At 42.7% G+C, this 23,196-nt stretch overlaps 1 protein-coding gene across 1 annotated transcript; it reads left to right on the forward strand.

Annotated features, from left to right (window-relative positions):
- Positions 1–1,346: 1,346 nt before the first annotated feature.
- On the forward strand, positions 1,347–21,956 carry LOC118368967 (eukaryotic translation initiation factor 3 subunit C-like). The gene is made up of 2 exons (XM_052486288.1): positions 1,347–1,441; positions 19,740–21,956. Exons 1-2 carry the CDS (start codon positions 1,355–1,357, stop codon positions 19,926–19,928), a joined length of 276 nt encoding a protein of 91 aa, XP_052342248.1. The 5' UTR covers positions 1,347–1,354; the 3' UTR covers positions 19,929–21,956.
- The last annotated feature ends 1,240 nt before the right edge of the window (positions 21,957–23,196 follow it).

The following is a 23,196-nucleotide window of genomic DNA, read 5'->3' on the forward strand; positions in this document are numbered from 1 at the left end:
TGCATTATTTAAACCAAATTGAACATGTTTCATTATTTATTTGAGGCTAAATTGTTTTATTGATGTATTATATTAAGTTAAAATAAGTGTTCATTCAGTATTGTTGTAATTGTAATTAAAAAATGCGGCTGATTAATCGGTATCGTCTTTTTTTGGTCCTCCAATAAATCAGTATCGGCATTGAAAAATCGTATTCGGTCGACCTCTAGTTGATACTGTGCTCTGGATACCTGGTGTCTGTAGCAGTAACCACAAGTGGCTCAGTCCCTTTCATTCGACCCAAAATCATACTTATCCCTTGCCCATAGGCAATCGGGGACCCCTGCATGAGGGGTGAGTCCTCACTCAAGAGCATGATGTTTGTGACAAATGAGGGCTGATCAAGTTCATGCTTGGCTCTCCCAACTGTAAACAGGCATTTTGCAGCGAAATGGTTTACAAAACGTTAATGTGCTGGGTGACTAGCTTGACCCATCTGGATGCATTTCCCAATCAAAAGCATTCACCATTCCCTTCATCCAAACCCCAGTATCCCCCCACCCAACTCTGTGGGATTTAGCAAAGGACACAGGTTGTGCTCTATCCTCATACATGTAGAGCTCTTTCTGTGCACAAGTTAGATTAACCCCTAAAGGACAGAAATCCCTGCTACAATACAAACCCTAACACTGTACTAATTCTATGCTACACTTTCTAACAGGCATTTTGTTCTCATATTTCATGTCTCCTGTCAAAGGTGAAAAATGGGAGGTGCAATGTAAGCCTGCTTCAGACATGAAACTGCCCTCGTGACCCCAATGGGTTTAGGCCATTGAGAAATCACGAGCAATATCGAGCACCTCATTATCAACGTCCCACACATAATACCAGTCACAAAACTCAGACATCAGCATCAATTGCTCCCCCTCCTCATGTATAACAGTGAGCCCAGAGGGGCCACAAGTTATATTAATGTCCAATTTGCACAAGAGGCCACTGTTCATTAGGTTGACTGAGCAATTGTTGGAGTAGAGAAATTGATGCTGATATTCCTCACAAAAGGAGACAGGAAGGTACATGGTTACATGCTCCCTTAAGGGGAGACCTGAAGCTCCCACTTGACTGTCTAACAGTCTTGACTGTTTCACTAGACATGGAAGGTTTTTTCATAGCTGTTACGGATACCAGTATCCTGTGTTCTTTTCTCTCCTTCTCCCCTCACAGGTGAAAATCATCACTCCCCAATCAGTCACCAATCCAATCACCAATCAGAAGACACAGCTCCTCCTGTTTCCTACCCTATCACAGTTCCTTTCCCTTGGTTTAAAAACCCTGTCAGTTGTTTGCTCTAGAGCTCAATCTCTCTGTAAATGCCATGTCTGTAGGTCGCTGTGTTTCACTTGCTCTTTGTGTATTCACCTCTCTGTTGTTTGAGCACCTCCATAGCACTTTGTCCTCACCTGTGAGTATTGTTTTTGGTTATGGTGTTTGTTTGTTTGTTTGCTGGTGGGAAACCAAGACAAGTCACCCATGGGCATACACTACCCGTAGGTAGACTTTGTTAAATACACTAGTTAGAACTGGGCGGACCACCCACTGTATTTTTGGTTAGTTAGCTGTTGTTAAAGTAGGCTAGTCTAGTTTAGGGGTGTTTTTGAATGCTTATTGTTTCTTTCCTTGGGTCCAGCTCAGCCCCTTTTCCCCCCTAGACTGTCGGGCCAAAAGGGATTCATAACAATAGCCTTACAGTTCACAGACATTTCAGCCCCAGTATCAACAAGAGAAATTATCGACTCTCATTGATGCGAGCTTCCACTGTTGGCTCAATTTGAGGAAGGGTATGACTCTTTAAAATCAAAAGCTCTACACGATTATAACACAACTCTGACGATTATAACACAACTATCCCTGTCTCCCCTTCATGTCAATATTCCTACTCCTGTTCCTGTCTTGGACCTGGATTGTACAGGGACGTCTGTGCCGGTGGCCCCGTCTGCCATTGCCCAGGCTAGCCTCTTCCCTGAAGGGCCCCATTGTGGCGGAGGGCCCCCTTGTGAAGCGGGCCCCGGCCATTCGTTGGGTGGCGGCTGTCATGGCTGTTGAGCAGGGAGATTACCACAGTCCTGGAGCTGCTACTGGCCCATTACCTCTAGCGGCCCCCCTTGGGGCTCCACTGCCTCTTGGTCCACCTCTGCCTCTTCCCCTCGGCTGCTGTGCTGAACAGTTTGCAGCGTAGTGGCCTGTCTTACCACATGAAAAACAGGTTACACCTGGTCGGGCTCTCACACCACCACCTGCACCACCCTCAGTTGCTGCTGGCACCGCTCCTTGATAGAATGTTAGTTGGGCGGCTTGCAGTTTCTGAGTCTTATCAACGTCTGGGCTGGTTGGGGGAGCGCCCTCGAGGAAGGGGTTGCGACTCTTTCTGCCTGTCCATCTCGGTCCTCCAGCCGCACCCTTCTTTTGTATTTTAGGAGTTACATCATCCCCACCACCAGCGCCAGATCAGAAACTATTCTATCTATCACAGCCATCACAGGGGAGTCGACATCTGGCACTGTTTCTGGCTTGAACTGTGGTGTTGGGGGAGGTGATGCTGTGGGAAGCAGAGCTCTTGCATCTTGTGGATAGGGTGAATGTGGAGAAAGGAGGTCCACAGCGGCAGCAACGGGCGAGGCAGTGCTGGGTAGAGATTAGGAGGAGAAGAATAGGGAGGTGGGAAATCTCTCTCATTGTATTTCCTATTCTTTCTCACCGTCTATTGTTCTACTGGTTCTGACAGGGCTTTACACTGAATGGTTCCTTCCTTTGTGTGCGCCGGTCTGCCTCCATTTGCTCAATTTAACGCAGTCCATCTTATCTTTCTTGCCTTTCTTAGTCCCTTCATAATCTGTTAGTCTTTCCCTAACTTCGTCCCACAGTGTCACACTCAGTGTCCCTGTCAATGGAATGCCACCTTCCCTATGTCATAATTGCACCTGACCAAGAATGTCCCTTCCCCACTTATCTGCCATAACCTTCAGGGGTCCCACCAAGGGGTCTGGCAAGCTGTGTCCTCTGCTCCAGTGTGCACCCATGGCTCCTGCTCCATTCACACACACACACACACACACACACACACAGGGGTTGACAAACAAAGAAAACCAGTTTGCACGGTTTATACTTTAGACTCTTTCCAAAAACACAGGGAAACTTATATAGTCGATGATGTCTCATTGCCACCAGTTGCGAAGCAGGCATTGTAACAGAACAATGGGCTGGGAATAGAACGTTCAGAAGGCGAGATGGTGCGGCGGTGCTACAGAGGTAAAGACAGTTTTAAGTTGGGTATTTGCGCTTTCAAACCTCAATTGCTTTCAAACCACTTGAGCCACGGACTCCAAATAAGTGTCATGACGTTGGAAAAATTGCGCACAACATTGCACAGGTCTTATTTTCACGATTTGGACATTAATTCGCTTTCCAAAGCTAATAAACATGTAGAAATGTGAGCAGGATTTTGTATTCCAAGTTGAATTAGTTAGGGAGCGTAAACAAAGTACAAACTTTTTTACATTCAAATTTCAATAGCTCCTTGGTCATGTGACCTAGTGACTTCAAACAAGGTTCAGAATGTCCACGGACTATACCTTCATATCGCACACTCTGATGTTTGTCTACTTTCATCTCATGCTATTAGACTTAAGTCTAAGCTTTGCAGGCCTTCATTTTACATGGGTGTTTAAAACATTTTTTAAGTCAACAAATGTTCCATCCTTGCAATAACCATCTTTCACATGGACACTGAAAAGATCTGCAAATGGCTGTATGTGGTATGGATCAAGGACAGCAGAGGTGTTCAGAGGTGCTTAAAGAATGGCGCACAGGTAGGCCTCATGAAAAACAATGTTTCATATGCTCTTTTTAATCACAGTAATAGGCAGTGATTTGTCAGTTACAGTGAGCTTGATAACGTGAAAGAATCATTTTCATAGCATCACTTTCATATACTGTACATTAAGACAAATCCTTCTACGTTGAGTTTTAGAATGCAGTTTACATAACCTGATAATGACTTGATATTTGAGTGCATTCACAACAAGCCACCTGCAGACAACTTACAAAATGCAATATTGCATTTGAGGGTTCATTTTCCCTTGTGAAAATAGTTTGATGCATGGCCTATTTCTAACTGGGAAAATAAATTACATATGTCTTTTGTGAGTAAAATCCTTTTTCCCCCAAAAAATGTAGGTACATTTTTCATGAGGTAAGAGGGTTGTGATATGGGTCATTTAATAGTAAAATAATTTAAGGGATCAATACATTTCTATATTGCTTCCCCAGTATCTGCATGACCCATCAGGCCAAGTGTTTTTGGTTGACCCTGCTGGACAGAAAGAGGAGGAATCGGAACACGCTGCATTCAAATTCAGGTCTTAGTTATTCCATTGTACTGGATCTAATACTTATTAGCATTTTGCAAACATTCATAAGTGTAATACTTTTTCATGACATACTGTGAAAAACTCTCTTGGCTGTTGGCTCTGTCACTTTCAGACATGCGCAGAGCAGACTTGAACCACAGGGGTTCTCTGTAAAGAGTAATCCAAAAGGCACAGACACACCCCTCGACTTTCAATTGGCACCGTTGACCTGTATGTATTCGCTCCTGATTGGCTCTGGTGCACAGTCTGACTAAAGTGCCAGCGCTATGAGGAGAGACATCCTCCTTTGTATTTATGGGAACAAATATTTCCTAACACTATTCTTGGACAGTTAGAAGACACAATGCATCAATGCAAAAAATATATATTACTAATTTACTGTCCATGAGTAATCTCAACCTTGTGGGTCTATAGGTGTTTGGGCAAATAAAGTGCCAACTCAATTCTACCACTGACTAGTCTCTCATGCCTCTGAACGGGGACACAGGGCAATCGTTTTTAATCTAAACCAGCTCTTTCTTACTGGAGTACATTAACCCCTAATTGGGGCTCTTTTCTTGACACATAGTAGCAGTTTACCAGATAAGAAGTCAAGAAGATCAAAAAGTAGATTGTTATAAGGGTGTATTACATCCTGTGCTGGCCCCATTGTCATATCCATTCTGGGTTCTGATAGGGGGAAAATGCCTCTATGTATGTGTATACATTTTCCGCCAAGACAGAACTGCCAAAGGGGGTGGAGTTGCAATCTACTGCTGAGACAGCCTGCAGAGTTCTGTCATGCTATCCAGGTCTGTGCCCAAACAGTTCGAGCTTGGACTTGTAAAAATCCATCTTTCCAGAAGTAAGTCTTTCACTGTTGCCGCTTGTAACAGACCCCCCTCAGCTGCACTCCGGACACTATAGGTGAATGAATTGCCCCCCATGTATCTTCAGAGTTTGTACTGTTAGGTGACCTAAACTGGGATATGCTTAAAACCCCGGCCGTCCTACAATCTAAACTAGATGCCCTCAATCTCACCCAAATTATCATGGAACCTACCAAGTAAACCTCCAAATCCGTAAACTCGGGTACCTTCATAGATATCATCCTGATCAACACGTCCTCTAAATACACCTCTGCTGTCTTCAACCAGGATCTCAGCGATCACTGCACCATTTTCTGTGTCAGTAATGGGTCCGCGGTCAAACGACCACTGCTCACCACAGTCAAACGCTCCCTAAAACACTTCAGCGAGCAGGCCTTTATAATTGACCTGGCCCGGGTATCCTGAAAAAATATTGACCTCATTCCGTCAGTAGAGGATGCCTGGTTATTCTTTAAAAGTGCTTCCCTCACCAGCTTAAATAAGCATGCCCCATTTAAAAATAAATGTAGAACTGAGAACAGATATAGCCCTTGGTTCACTCCAGACCTGACTGCCCTTGACCAGCACAAAAACACCCCTGCGGCGTTCTGCATTAGCATCAAATAGCCCACGCGATATGATACGCGATATACTTTTCAGGGAAGTTAGGAACCATTATACACAAGCAGTTAGGAAAGCAAGGCCTTTTTTGCAAACATTATTTTGCATCCTGTATCACAAACTCCAAAATGTTCTGGGACACTGTAAAGTCCATGGAGGATAAGAGCACCTCCTCCCAGCTGCCCACAGCACTGAGGCTAGGAAACACTGTCACCACCAATAAATCTACAATTATCGAGAATTTCAAGAAGCATTTTCCTACGGCTGGCCTTGCTTTCCACCTGGCTACCCCTACCCCGGTCAACAGCTCTGCACCCCCCACAGAAACTTGCCCAAGCTTCCCCATTTCTCCTTCACCCAAATCCAGATAGCTGATGTCCTGAAAGAGCTGCAAAATCTGGACCCCTACAAATCAGATGGGCTAGACAATCTGGACCCTCTCTTTCTAAAATGATCCGCCGCAATTGTTGCAACCCCTATTACTAGCCTGTTCAACCCTCTCTCTCGTATCGTCTGAGATCCCCAAAGATTGGAAAGCTGCCGCGGTCATCCCCCTCTTCAAAGGGGGAGATACACTCTACCGTGCCCTGCCTTTCTAAGGTCTCCGAACGCCAATTTAACAAACCGATCACCGACCATTTTGCTATGCAATCTGGTTTCCGGGCTGGTCACGGGTGCACCTCAGCCACGCTCAAGGTCCTAAACGATATCATAATCACCATCAACAAAAGACAATACTGTGCAGCCGTATCCATTGACCTGGCCAAGGCTTTTGACTCTGTCAATCACCGCATTCTTATCGGCAGACTCAACAGCCTTGGTTTCTCAAATGACTGCCTCGCCTGGTTCACCAACTACTTCTCAGAGTTCAGTGTGTCAAATGCGAGGGCCTGTTGTCCGGACCTCTGACGGTCTCTATGGGGCTGCCACAGGGTTCAATTCTCCAACTAGAAAGTGTGTCCTCAACCCTGGAGAGAAGCAAAAGCAATTGTTACCTAAGAATAGTAAAGCCCCCTTTACTGGCTGAAATAGCCGACCGATCAGACTGTTACCAACACTTAGTAGACTTTTGGAAGAAATGGTACTTGATCAGATACAATGCTATTTTACAGTAAACAAATTGACAACAGACTTTCAGCCCACTTATAAGGAAGGACCTTCAACAAGCACAGCACTTACACAGATTACTGATGATTGGATGAGAGAAATTGATGATAAAAAAGATTGTGGGGGCTGTTTTGTTAGACTTCAGTGTGGCATTTGACATTATAGATCATAGTCTGCTGCTGGAAAAACATATGTGTTATGGCTTTCGCCCCCTGCTATATTGTGGATAAAGATAAATCTGTCTAACAGAACACAATGTTCTTTAATGGATGTTTTCCCAACATAATCCAGGTAGAATCAGGAATTCCCCCGGGCAGCTGCCCCTTGCTTTTTTCAATCTTTACTAACAACATTGAGTAAAGCCAGTGTGTCTATGTATGCTGATGACTCAACACTATACACTATACATTGTTAGCGATTACAGCGACTGAAATGACTGCAACACAAAGAGCTGCAGTTAGTTTCAGAATGGGTGTCAAGGAATAAGTTAGTCCTAAATATTTCAAAACTATAAGCATTGTATTTGGGACAAATCATTCACTGAACCCTAGACCTCGACTAAATCTTGTAATAAATAATGTGTAAATTGAACAAGTGGAGGTGACTAAACTGCTTGGAGTTACCCTGGATTGTAAACTGTCATGGTCAAAACATGTTGATACAACAGCAGCTAAAATGTGGAGAAGTCTGTCCATAAAGCGCTGCCTTCTTAATAACAGTATCAACAAGGCAGGTCCTACATTTACATTACATTTACATTTAAGTCATTTAGCAGACGCTCTTATCCAACAGGCCCTAGTTTTGTTGCAACTGGACTACTGTTCAGTCGTGCGGTCAGGTGCCACAAAGAGGGACTTGGGAAAATTACAATTGGCTCAGAACAGGGCTGCACGACTGGCCCTTAAATGTACAGAGCTAACATTAATTATATGCATGTCAATCTCTCATGGCTCAAAGTGGAGGAGAGATTGACTTGATCACTACTTGTTTTTGTAAGAAGTGTTGACATGCCGAATGCACTGAGGTGTCTGTTTAAACTACTAGCACACAGCTCAGAAACCCATGTGTACCCCACAAGACATGTCACCAGAGGTCTCTTCACAATCCCGAAGTCCAGAACAGACTATGGGAGGCGCACAGTTATACATAGAGCCATGACTACATGGAACTCTATTCCACATCAGGTAACTGATGCAAGCAGTAGATTTCAAAATTAAAAAAGATAAAAAAATACACCTTATGGAACAGATAAAAATAACCCTTATGGTCTCTTCTGTGAAGAGACACACACACACAGGTACAGACACACGCTAACACACACGTACATTGTAATATTATTGTATGGTGGTATTATAACTTTCTTTTGTATTGTAGATATGTAGTGGTGTAATAATGTTATATAATGTACTGTTTTATCTTTTGTTTTATGTATAATGTAAGTGCCTTAATGTGTTTGGACCCAGTAAGAAGGCAGCAGCTAATGGGGAACCTTAATAAATACACATAGAAACTGTACAGCAGTGTGATCTGCCATGACTCGTGGTTGCTGCGGATCAGCGTGAGGCGATCAGGGTAGCAGACCTGGACAGGGCAAGACAAGTGTTTTGTTTATAAATATCCTTGCAAACATGCCAGTTTAAAAAGGCATCAGGATTACGTTCAAGAATTTCCCCATAGAGATTTTATCATGAGGACCTGGACAGGGATTTCAGGGAGAGAAGAAAGGTGAAGGAGACAGTATAGGGAATGAGATGGACAGCCGGTATTGTGATTCAAAAGGACAGTGGGTACTGAGAGAGAAAGGACAGAGAAAAAACAGTCAACTGAATCCACAAAGCTTAGCGTCACACCAGACACAGATGTAGGCTTAGTATGGGTGATACATAGTGTGCAAATTAATTACACAAAACCCAATAAGCTTCACAGCCATAATTCATACGTTTACTGTACATGAGCTTGATCTGGTAGACAAACAAACTTTCTCTCAAACTTTATCAACCAAGATAAATTGTGTATTGCAGTGGTTACCAAAAATGTTTGGCGTCCTTACCGGAAAATGGCTTCTGGCAAACAGTTGTGGCAAAGCTTTGGAAAATTTGCTGCAAGCTCATATTTTCACATACAAATGAGTTTTGCGGGGAACTGTTGTAGTAAACTTGTGAACTTCTGGCAAACAATTCTGGGAAACGTTCTGTTTGCCGCAAACTCAGTTTGAATATGCAAATTAGATCAGGCTTTTGGTTACTGTGTTAAACATTGAAATGTATCTACATAAACCAAACCAAAACTTTAAATGAACTTACTTCACAGAGAAAAAAAACTAAAAATACTAAATGTAGTAAATATACTACCGTAAACATGTTTTCAATGTCTAACAGATAAAAATAAATCCAATACAAATCATCAGCATGGAAATTAAGAAAAGATTGGATATTTCGCAAATACATTAAAAAATATATTTTTATGTAGCTGCAACATTTACATGAGAAATGTGAACAGTATTGGGATGTTGACCTTAGGATATTTAAAGGGACAACTACATCATTATTTACACGAGCCAAGTGATAACTGAGCAATAGATTAACCAATGGAAGTTTAAAAGACAATTAACACAATTTTAATAATTAAAACAAACTAAATCAAACCCAGTTCAGAACAATTGACCTTTCGAGTGACCTTTGAAGATGGTGGCCCTGTGCATGCACTGAAACAATCAGAAAACAAAATTAGGATACTGAAAAATGTATATTTTGGCATCTTTAAAAGGTAGACATTTAGTTATGCCTAATATGGCAATTCATATTATTTTTCCAAAATGAATCATTGTTACTCAAACACAGCATTGGCATAATTCAACCCAAGGGATTTGGGTTGTGCTTCTAACCCAGCGCCTTGGATTGAGCCCTTGACCCAACTGCTGGGTAAATTAGACTATATTGCTGGGTTAAAACAACCCAGTGTTTTGGGTTATGACATAAACCCAGCACATTTGGTTGGGGGATTGACCCAGTAGCTGGGTAATTTATGTAATCATTGGGTTATTTTCAGTGTCCTAATCCTAATTGACATTTTTCTTGCTTATTTTTGCCTTCTACCATCCCACCCACTCCCTTTCCGATACAATGTTGAATTTCAAGTCATTAATTTCTATTGTGTGCGTTTCAGAACATGCATCACGTCAGTGAACATACACAAGAATATATCATTTGTTTAAATAGCACATTGAAACAACGCCTTATTGTCTAAATATGTTATTTCACAAGACAAGATTTCATAAGATTGATGAGAATTTATTTATATTATTTCATGAACCAAACAATCCAAACATTAGACTAAAGCCTCATTTGAAATTGATGTGCACACAAAGCATGAGTGCGTGACGGTCTGTTTTAAGTGGTATTAACACAGATCTGTCTATCAGACCATGCCAGAGCTAATTCATAGATATTCACATTCACTGACACACTTCGGCTCTCTTAGGTGACAGCACACACACACACACACACACAACATGCTCTTTTTGCCATTACAATAATGTTCTACATTTGGGTCGAGTTAAAACATTGTTACACAAAACAAGTGTAAAATATTCAATTTGAAGGTCACTCTACTAAGGACATGAACTAATGACTTACTTTTATTTGAATTTTATTCATAAAAGCACTTCACAATCCCCAAAACGTAACATTTGTATTTAAAATAAATTGTGATAAAATGAAAGAATACCAGAACGAGCCACATAACTTACTGTCGGAAAATGCAGGCACAAATGCATTTAGAAAACGAACTAAAAGTCCATTTAACAGAGCTATAAACAGTGCCTAAAGAGCATATTAGCATTGGAATGATACACTCATGACTCATCCATCCATGGATCTATTCATTCACAGGAACACATCAGCAGGAGGGCTGTGCTTCCTCCTGTCACTTCTCACACTGCATACAAGAGCAGATACTTATCCACTATTGTTCAGTGGGGGGAAAAAAGCAACAGTCTTACTGCAGGGTATTCTGTTCCTGGCAGCTGATACACTGTGGTGTGTAGGAATTTCCATGCTGGGGCACAGTGGGAGAGTTGATATCAAACGCATAATAGGACTTGAAACCAGTAGCGGCGTGTTGGTGACAACCTATGTGTTGTAATAATTGTGTTGTTTGCTCTATAAGCCTGTTAATTCATATGCCTTGCGACCGTGATACAGTACATAGGACTTAAGGCCGAGACAATAAGAAGACACAGTGGCAAAATAAATTCAACCACACCTTTGTTTTTATCACCGGATAGTAACCTCTGTCCAGCTGCTTAGTCTAATACAGTGATAACTAAAAGATACCAAAAACAATTTAATTCAATCAACGTAAGCTAAATATGATGTGGCTATCCATGGTTCTGATTTCTGTGTGTGTGTGTGTGCGCGCACACATACCAGCTGGCTGATGTGTTGACGGACATATTCAATCTCTCCCTACCCCAGTCTGCTGTGCCCAAATGCTTCAAGATGGCCACCATTGTTTCTGTACCCAAGAAGGCAAAAGTAACTGAACTGAATGACTATCGCCCTGTAGCACTCACTTCTGTCATCTTCAAGTGCTTTGAGAGACTAGTCAAGGATCATATGACCTCCACGTTACCTGTCATCCTAGATCCACTGCAATTTGCATACCGCCCCCAATAGGTCCACAGACGATGCAATCGCAACCACACTGCACACTGCCCTATCCCATTGGAGGTCCCACATTCTGTTCACTGACTACAGCTCAGCATTTAACACCATAGTACCCTCCAAGCTCATCATTAAGCTTGAAGCCCTGGGTCTCAACCCCTCCCTGTGCGATTGGGTTCTGGACTTCCTGATGGGCCGCCCCCAGGTGGTGAAGGTAGGAAACAACATCTCCACTTCGCTGATCCTCAACACTGGGGCCCCACAATGGTGCATGCTCAGCCCCCTCCTGTACTCCCTGTTCACCCATGACTGCGTGGCCATGCACGCTTCCAACTCGATCATCAAGTTTGCAGACAACACAACTGTAGTAGGCTTGATCACCAACAGCCTATAGGGAGGTGAGGACACTCGGAGTGTAGTGTCAGGAAAACAACCTCTCACTCAACGTCAACAAAACAAAGGAGATGAGGACTTCAGGAAACAGCAGAGGGAGCACCCCCCTATCCACATCGACGGGACAGCAGTGGAGAAGGTGGAACGTTTTATGTTACTCGGCATACACATCACGGACAAACTGAAATGATCCACACAGACAGTGTGGTGAAGAACGCGCAATAGCGCCTCTTCAACTTCAGGAGGCTGAAGAAATTTGTCTGGTCACCTAAAACCCACACAAACTTTTACAGATGCACAATTGAGAGCATCGTGTCGGGCTGTATCACCTCCTGATATGACAACTGCACTGCCCTCAACTGCAGGGCTCTCCAGAGGGTCATGCGGTCTGCACAACTCCTCGCCAGGGGCAAACTACCTGTCCTCCAGGACACCTACAGCACCCAATGTCACAGGAAGGCCAACAAGATAATCAAGGATAACAACCATCCGAGCCACTGGCTGTTCACTCCGCTACCCTCTCAAGGCCATCAGCCTGTTAAACAACCATCACTAACACAGAGAGGCTTCTGCCTACATACAGACTTGAAATCATTGGCCACTCTAACAAATGGATCACTAGTCACTTTATTAATGCCACTTTAATAATGATGTTTACATTTCTTTCATTACTCATTCAATATGTATATACTGTATTTTATACTATCTTGCCTATGCCGCTCGGTCATCGCTCATTCATATGTACATATTCTTGTTCCATCCCTTTACTTAAATTTGTGTATATTAGTTGTTGTAGAATTGTTCGATGACTTGTTGATATTTCTGCACCGTCGGAACTAGAAGCACAAGCATTTCGCTACAATCGCAGTAACATCTGCTAACCATGTGTATGTGACCAGTAACATTTGATTTGATTTTGTGCAAGTATAAAAACATGTTTACTCACCCTACTTGTAGAGAAACGTCTCTTTCATGTTGACGAAACGGTCTATCATTCTGTCATAGAGTACACACTTTTATTTTTTGTTGTCCTAGGCTAACTGGCTAAAATACTTGCTCACTTGCCTAACTTCCATTAATGGGCAACGTTAGCTAGTTAACATTAGCTTTCTACATCTAGCTACTGTACATATTGAACTCCAATCATCCAATGTATGAATAAATGGTTGGCTTAGAATGGCTGTTATAATCATTGGCCAGTATGAAGAATTAAGTAAAACCACAAGTCCAAATCCCTATCTCCATCCATGGCAATTTTATATCTTGAAGGAGCCGTTTTAGCTAGCTAGCTAGCCACCGGAGGCCAACAATACAATGAGACGCAACCATTCAAATGTTTATCTCAATGATGTACGCTCTCAATGGGATTTAATAGGATTGATGGCAAAATCCAAGCTGGCTTCCCTTGACACTTTTTTTTGGTGCGCCAGGACCATTCACAGTTGAGCTCACTCAGTTTAGCTCAATGCTGATTGGTTAATTTTGTATAGTTTTTTTTATCATGGGAGGCCAGATGCTCACTGGCTTCCTTTGCCATCAATGCTACGGGCAGCAACAATGTCATACTCGTTTGGACCAGGCAGCATCAGATATATGGCCTACATGTAGAGAGACAGAGGGGTGCTGTTTCGCTTGCTCAAATGATTTCTCCTGTGAGATACATTCCTTTTGTGAATTCAAGGAAAGTTATGAAACAAAGGTATTTTTTTATTGGTACATTGTTGTTGGGAAGCCTAGCTTCCCTTGGCATCCATGAATACACACCACAGCCTGAAGTACACATCCAGTGTTCCAAACAGCGTACCTTTCTCCAATGGGTGTCCACTAATGACTGTGTAAACACCATAATTTTGCACACCCAATATTTCAGTTTTTGATTTGTTAAAGAAGTTTGAAATATCCAATAAATGTCGTTCCACTTCATGATTGTGTCCCACTTGTTGTTGATTCTTCACAAAAAAATACAGTTTTATATCTTTGTTTGAAGCCTGAAATTTGGCAAAAGGTCGCAAAGTTCAAGGGGGCCGAATACTTTCGCAAGGCACTGTATTCCATGGGATATTTTTAGATTCACTTAAAATAAGGTCTGTGTTTCGTGTAGGCTTAAACCACCTTGCCAATTTTGTAACTGTTTAGATATCCATAGGACAAGGTTTTTTTGTAGAGTGGATTTATGAAAATATGTTGACAAACATTACCTTGTCCTAGTGAGATTTACACGGGTATCAAAATGCCAAGGCGGTTTAAGCCTGCTCGAAACACAGACCTTATTTGAAGTAGATCAAGACATTCTCTATGGAAGACATGAACAGTAAAATAACGAAGGAACCCCTTTCAAGTTCAGCCGCAAGGTATTACAGGAATTATAACGCGCCGACTATTTCTCTCTAAACCATATACCTTTGACTATTACGAGCCTGCTGCTGCCTACCACCCCTCAGTCAGACTGCTCTATCAAATATCAAATCATAGACTTAACTATAATAGACACACAGAAATACGAGGCTTAGGTCAAATCCGGAAACTATCACCTCGAAAACAAAACGTTTATTCCGTTCCGTATTTTATCTAACGGATGGCATCCCTAAGTCTAAATATTGCTGTTACATTGCACAACCTTCAATGTTGTGTCATAATTACGTAAATGAGTTTGCAAAGAGCCAGGCGGCCCAAACTGTTGCATATACCCTGACTCTGCGTGCAATGAACGCAAGAGAAGTGACACAATTTCACCTGGTTAATATTGCCTGCTAACCTGGATTTCTTTTAGCTAAATATGCAGGTTTAAAAATATATACTTGTATTTTAAGAAAGGCATTGATGTCATGGTTTTCCAAGATGGCATAGCAGTTCAGACGTCTTTTGTCCTCGTCTTGTCGTGTCCCGTATATATATATATAAATTTACAACTTTTTTCACATACATTTTATTTTTATTTTCCATCAACTCATCTTCAAAACACTCTCCTGCAACCCGCCTCACCAATTTATATTTATAAAAAAGTATTATTTACCTCAAATCTGTAATCCTCCAAGAAGCTAGCCAGAAACTCCAAGAAGCTAGCCAGAAACTAGCCAGAAGCTAGCCCAGAAGCTAATCCAGAAGCTAATCAGAAGCTAGTTCAGAAGCTAGTTAGCTTCTTTACTGGCAAATCGTTAGTATTCAGCTAACCATGGTTTGTGGTCATCAGCTATCCTTTAGCTCGAAAATCTATCGCCAGTTTTGTACGGCGCAGCGCGGCTCGGAACGGAACATACCGGACCAATTTTTCTCTCCATGTCCCTGGATTTCAACTGCTCTCTGGACATTCATACCTGAATCTCACAGCTAGCTAGCTGCTATCCGTGTGACTATCGACTTTCGTCGATTCCGGAGCAAACATCAATTATTCCGGAGCTAGCTAGCTCCGTCAATCCCTCCCGAGTTCCATCAATCACTCCTGGGCTGCAGTCACCTATCTGGACCTGTTTTACTGCCTACGCGGAGCCCCACCGGGCCTTCACAACTGGACTGCCGACGTTATCTACCCGAAGGAGTTATCCGGCTGGCTCCTCCGTCGCGACGTTACCTGAACGCCCATCTGCGGCCTGCTAACCGTTAGCTGTCTTAACGGCTGCTATCTGAATAGACAATCGTACAATTTATTTATTTATTTGTATTATTATGTTATGTTTTCTTCTTGGGCCTCTGTAACTATATCTATTGTTTTTATTTTTGTTGTTGTTGTGTGATTTGGATTAATCCCCTCTACCACACGGAACCCCACTAATCTACTGACGGAACGCAAGAGGTGGCTAATAACAGACCTCCATCCTATGCTAGCTTGCTACCGATGGCTTGGCTTGCTGTCTAAATCGCCGTGACCCCCAACCAACCTCTCCACTCACTGGACCCTTTTGATCACTCGACTAAGCATGCCTCTCCTTAATGTCAATATGTCTTGTCCATTGCTGTTCTGGTTAGTGTTTACTGGCTTATTTCACTGTAGAGCCTCTAGTCCTGCTCACTATACCTTATCCAACCTATTCGCTCCACCACCCACACATGCAATGACATCTCCTGGTTTCAATGATGTTTCTAGAGACAATATCTCTCTCTTCATCACTCAATACCTAGGTTTACCTCCACTGTATTCACATCCTACCATACCTTTGTCTGTACATTATACCTTGATGCTATTTTATCGCCCCCAGAAACCTCCTTTTACTCTCTGTTCCAGACGTTCTAGACGACCAATTCTTATTGCTTTTAGCCGCACCCTTATTCTACTCCTCCTATGTTCCTCTGGCGATGTAGAGGTGAATCCAGGCCCTGCAGTGCCTAGCTCCACTCCTATTCCCCAGGCGCTCTCTTTTGACGACTTCTGTAACCGTAATAGCCTTGGTTTCATGCATGTTAACATTAGAAGCCTCCTCCCTAAGTTTGTTCTATTCACTGCTTTAGCACACTCTGCCAACCCGGATGTTCTAGCTGTGTCTGAATCCTGGCTTAGGAAGACCACCAAAAATTCAAACTACAACATTTTCAGACAAGATAGAACTGCCAAAGGGGGCGGTGTTGCAATCTACTGCAAAGATAGCCTGCAGAGTTCTGTCCTACTATCCAGGTCTGTACCCAAACAATTTGAACTTCTACTTTTAAAAATCCACCATCTACCAAAGTCTCTCACCGTTGCCGCCTGCTATAGACCACCCCCAGCTGTGCTCTGGACACCATATGTGAACTGATTGCCCCCCAGCTATCTTCAGAGCTCGTGCTGCTAGGCGACCTAAACTGGAACATGCTTAACACCCCAGCCATCCTACAATCTAAACTTGATGCCCTCAATCTCACACAAATTATCAATGAACCTACCAGGTACCTCCCCAAAGCCTTAAACACGGGCACCCTCATAGATATCATCCTAACCAACTTCCCCTCTAAATACACCTCTGATGTCTTCAACCAAGATCTCAGCGATCACTGTCTCATTGCCTGCATCCGTAATGGGTCAGCGGTCAAACGACCTCCACTCATCATTGTAAAACGCTCCCTGAAACACTTCAGCGAGCAGGCCTTTCTAATCGACCTGGCCCGGGGTATCCTGGAAGGATATTGATCTCATCCCGTCAGTAGAGGATGCCTGGATATTTTTTTAAATGCCTTCCTAACCATCTTAAATAAACATGCCCCATTCAAGAAATTTAGAACCAGGAACAGATATAGCCCTTGGTTCTCCCCAGACCTGACTGCCCTTAACCAACACAAAAACATCCTATGGTGTTCTGCATTAGCATCGAACAGCCCCCGTGATATGCAGCTGTTCAGGGAAGCTAGAAACCATTATACACAGGCAGTTAGAAAAGCCAAGGCTAGCTTTTTCAAGCAGAAATTTGCTTCCTGCAACACTAACTCAAAAAAGTTCTGGGACACTGTAAAGTGGAGAATAAGAACACCTCCTTCCAGCTGCCCACTGCACTGAAGATAGGAAACACTGTCACCACTGATAAATCCACCATAATTGAGAATTTCAATAAGCATTTTTCTACGGCTGGCCATGATTTCCACCTGGCTACTCCTACCCCGGTCAACAGCACTGCACGCCCAACAGCAACTCGCCCAAATCTTCCCCATTTCTCCTTCTCCCAAATCCGTTCAGCTGATGTTCTGAAAGAGCTGCAAAATCTGGACCCCTACAAATCAGCCGGGCTAGACAATCTGTTCCATTTCTTTCTAAAATTATCTGCCAAAATTGTTGCCACCCCTATTACTAGCCTGTTCAACCTCTCTTTCGTGTCGTCTGAGATTCCCAAAGATTGGAAAGCAGCTGCGGTCATCCCCCTCTTCAAAGGGGGGGACACTCTTGACCCAAACTGCTACAGACCTATATCTATCCTACCATGCCTTTCTAAGGACTTCGAAAGCCAAGTCAACAAACAGATTACCGACCATTTCGAATCTCACCATACCTTCTCTGATATGCAATCTGATAAATTCTTATATATATTTTCAAAGAAGCTTGGATCATCATTATTTGGACCGTATAGGTTAATAAGCCATATCTGTTTATTGTCCAATAACATATTTAAAATAATCCATCTACCTTGATGATCTGTTTGGACAATTTGCACATTTGGATCAAAATTACAGTTAATTAAAACCATCACCCCTTTTGAATTTCTTTGCCCATGGGAGAAATATATTTTGTCCCACCCAGTCCTTTTTCCACAAAACCTAATCTAAAATTGTTGAATGAGTTTCCTGTAAACAATAGATATTATAATTCTTCTCTCTTAGCCAGGTAAATACTGATCGTCTTTTCTTATTATCTGCTAGGCCATTACAATTGTAACTGGCTATTCTTATTTCACCACTTACCATAGTGAGACACAACTTTCAATTCTAATTATCATAATATGTTTGTAAACTTACAATTAAAAAGTAACATGATGATTGAGTGTCTATATAGCTGCACCATGTTATTTGCATTGCTACTAAGTAAACCTCCAATTGGTCCCCACTATTCCACCCTCTAAAAGCCCTCCTCATCCCGAGTTGGGTTGTCATCCCAATGCCCGGCAGACCACCTCCGACCCCCCGTATCCCTTAGCCCTGAAGAGACTGGGATCCATCCTTCGAAAAGAGCCCACAGTGACATTTACAGAACAGAAGTAGATCAAATGCATTTCCATCGCCCTCACCTCGATTTGTATTATATATAGTCATCAAAAAATAGATATTTAAAGAATCCTGTTTCTTATTTTCCATAATTAGCTATTCATATTTGTAGTAATGAAGGCAATTTATGAAAAGGATTTTACCTCTCACCAGTCTCGCCATTACCAAAATGACATTATTACAAGCAATTATTATATTAGCAAACATTTGTTGTGAATCATCTTCTATTGTCCCTAACATCTTTTACTCCATCACAACAGCTGTGGGATACGCACATACACACTAAACCCTTTACCCCCACAAGACCATAGGCTCACATGCTCAACAGTTGCACCATCCCAGAGCCCAACTCAAGAAAGGTCTTGATTTACAAATGCATATACAGTTGCAGCTGTATGAGAAGGCCTGCAAGACCGTGCAAACAAATGGGCAGAAATTGAGAGATTTTATTAACCATTGTCAATGTCCTAGATGATGGAGGTCAAATGTACACCTTTTCCCTGAAACACCCACAACACAGTCCCCCGTTTTGACCATATTCCCAAGCATCTCCATGTCCGAATTTTGATTTGGTGCCACCAGGGCCACAATAATATACCAATCTTAATGTGTTCACCTTCCGAATTCCAGTTCGGTTACAACAAACCCAAAACTAACATAGCAGCCTTTGTTGTAAAAAAAGGTGCCTAAAATGTCTTTCTGAGAGTTCAGAAATCCATTTTTATGTCTACACAAGCTGTCTACTCGAAGTGCCCAGTGGGAGGAAGGGACTGGCTCCTGCTAGTGAAATTTTCAGGCCAGACACTTTGAGTGCAGGGATTAAGATAAGCCTGTTTGACCAAATCCTCAAAGTTAAAGCTGCTCCAAAAACCGAAAGCTTTGAGTGAAGTGACCGACTAGAATTTGCAGCTGGCACTGATGCGACCAAGTAAACATTAAACTTGCACAGCCAAGTCAAAGAGACGCAAAATGTGATTTAAATGGTCCCACTCTAGAACCAGCCATGTGTGTGTGACCATGTCTCCCCCAACTCTCCCCTCCAGATCCTGTACAACAGAACCATGCTGCAGCTGGGGATCTGTGCCTTCCGCCAGGGCATGTTCAAGGACGCCCACAATGCCCTGCTGGACATCCAATCGAGTGGCCACGCCAAGGAGCTGCTGGGCCAGGGCCTGCTCATGAGGAACATGCAGGAGAGGAACGCCGAGCAGGAGAAAATCGAGAAGAGGTAACCACTGGTTGGTTACGGCTAGGCTAAATCCAGCAGAAAAGACCAGAGGTAACCTGAGGATGGGCTGATTGAAGCCAGCAGAACAGTAGAGGATTGAGAAGAGACTACCTGTACGCTAGGCGAATCAAAAACAACAGAGGAGACAATAGGTAGACAAGGCTAAACCCGGCAGAACTAATGACTGGTAGGCTAGGCTAAACCAAGCAGAACTAATGACTGGTAGGCTAGGCTAAACCAAGCAGAACTAATGACTGGTAGGCTAGGCTAAACCAAGCAGAACTAATGACTGGTAGGCTAGGCTAAACCAAGCAGAACTAATGACTGGTAGGCTAGGCTAAACCAAGCAGAACTAATGACTGGTAGGCTAGGCTAAACCAAGCAGAAGACGCAATTGGTATGCTAAGGTTAGGCTAGGCAAGGCTAAACCAGCCGAACAGGAAAGGATCGAGACGACAGTTAGGCCAAGCTCAGGTAGACTAAATATGTAGACTAGGCTAAACGTAGGCTAGGTGAAACCCATGTATGTGCACGTCGGGATCAGCGACCTCTTCCACATAAGTTCTGAGCTGTAAAAGCCTTTGTCAATTTGAAATTGGCTCATATTAAGCGGTGTCGTTGCAAAATGGTTAATTGGTTCATTCTCAAATATAAAAATGGCATACAAAGAACAGCATACAAAAAAACAAATGGATAGCATATGATCATAGATTCATTTCAGACTACACAAGGTTACAAACAATTACAATGGCAAAGTCACAATCACAAGAATGGCTTCAGATCAAAGTCTACGTTGAGACCGAAGGGAGCAAGGGTCTTTAAGTTAAACATCCAGGCAGCCTATTTTTAACAATAAATGATCAAGGTCACCCCCTCTCCTAAGGAGGGTGACATGTTCAATGCCAATATTACGCAGAGACGAAATCGAGTGGTTTTCTTCCAAAAAGTTGGCCGCAACTGGGTAAGTCAAGTTTTTGCACCTAATGGTATGTATGCCATTTTTATATGTAGGAATTAACCAATGATATTAGGCCACACTTGGCCATGATTACAGACACCTGTGTGTCTTTTGACACTATATAAACGAGTCATCCCGCAGTGTTTGTGATTATACCCTGATGAAGACAGCTTGGCTGTCGAAACGTTGGATATTACATTTTTGCATCTGAGCTCCTAGAGTGTACGGCTCTCCTTTATTTTCAAACTTGGATTAACTCGCATTAACATCTGCTAACCATGTGTATGTGACAAATAAAATTTGATTTGAGATCATTTAGATGGTGTCCACAAGAGGGCAACAGTATATGTGCAAAGTTTCAGACTGATAACTTCAAGAGCTGTCACGGTTTTCATGTGGTGAAGGAGAGTCGGACCAAACTGCAGCGCGTATATTGTGATCCATGTTTATTTACACAACGTAACACGAATCCAAAACACAAACTCTACAAAACAATAAACGTAATGAAAACCGAAACAGCCTTAACTGGTGCAAACTAACACAGACTAAGTACATCAAGACAATCACCCACAATTACAACCAAAGAATATGGCTGCCTAAATATGGCTCCCAATCAGAGACAACGATAAACACCTGCCTCTGATTGAGAACCACTTCAGACAGCCATAGACTCTCCTAGAACACCCCACTAAGCTACAATCCCACTAAGCTACACACCACATACAAAAACCCATGTCACACCCTGGCCTGACCAAATACATAAAGATGAACACAAAATACTTCGACCAGGGCGTGACAAGAGCTACATGACATTTAGTATGAAGTCACCCAGGTGTCCCTCATGAGTTGCCCAAATGTACCCAAGTGGCCTCCAAGTGGCCGAATTGGTAAATGGATACACTTGCAAGAAAATAACTATAGAGAACATACAAAAATGCTATGCTAATAAAAAAAATACAAGTTTACACCCAGGAATGTCATACATGATGGATCACTAGCTTCCCTACATAACAAGAATGCTGATCCAATGTCTCCAAACACGGAACCATCCTCTCATCTGTGGACAGGTTTTTGGTCAGACTGAAAGTGGGTCTTGCAGGCCCCAACCATGCTGGGGTAGAGAGGCTCTGCAAAATCAATCCGATCAAAGCTTGCTGTGCCTCTCTTCTTGTCATTGTCGTCGTCAGCTTGTGGGTCACTGATATGAAACGCCTGCGAGTTAGAAACCTTTTAGTAGATATGACAGTGGTGGGAAAAGGCAGTTGGTAGAGTGTTGAGCTTCTCCAGTAGTCCTTCAGGTTTTTCAACTTCACAAGCCCCATCCATGTAAATGACCAGTGAGATGTAACAGTACAGGTCTTGGATGGAAATTGGCTTCCATGCCTCTTTCTTGCCTGCTTGCTTTTTAGCCCCATACTTGTTGGTGTTATACACCAGCGAATCAAGAACTGACAAGGAGAAACACATCTGTAAACGATGAAGGAGGCTGTACTTTCTAGTTATGTCCAGCCGAGGTTCTGTCTGCCTTTTCGGTCAAAATGTTGGTGGAAGTGGCTCCAAATCATCATCAAGCACAGTGTGCCAACGGTCCCCTGCCTCTTCGGTTACAGCTGTTGCACTTCCCCTCCTCTACTTCTTGGCTGGCCTCTTAGATGACCAGGCGGGGGTCGGTGTGGAGCAGGAGACAGCAGGGGTCAGACTGGATGAACCAGCTTCAACGTCTGAATGAGTGGGGGATGGACACCTTGACTTTGGGGGTTCCCATTGTTCATCTGAGTCCCTGGCACGATGGAAGAAAAAAAAAATCTGTAAGAATACTTTTACGGATGAGCCCTGTATCAATACGTAAAATAAACACATCTATAAACATATTTATTATAGAGTGGGGGGGGGGACACAATCACTGTGGTGAAGTGTGTGTACCAATGGTAAATACGGCTGGTGAGGGGAGGACGGATTGTGTTAGGATATAGAAATTGATTTTATCAAACAAAACTACACTACATTTTATCTCTGGGACCCTCAGGGTGACAAATCAGAGCAAGATTACAGTATGTAAGTACATTATTTACCTTTAGATATGAATGTATCAAACCTGTCGCGGTGATAAGTGTTTTGTTGTTGTGCACTCTCCTCAAGCAATAGCATGGTATGTTTTCACTGTAATAGCTGCTGTAAATTGGACAATGCAGTTAGATTAACAAGAATTTAAGCTTTCTGCCCGTATAAGACCGGAAAATTGGTGGTTGTTTACAACGTCGTTCTAGTCACATTATGCATATTGAGCAACAACTGTCCCGTTAACAGGACACCA

This window comes from Oncorhynchus keta, chromosome 3, assembly GCF_023373465.1.
Source record: "Oncorhynchus keta strain PuntledgeMale-10-30-2019 chromosome 3, Oket_V2, whole genome shotgun sequence".
Lineage (NCBI taxonomy): Eukaryota > Metazoa > Chordata > Actinopteri > Salmoniformes > Salmonidae > Oncorhynchus > Oncorhynchus keta.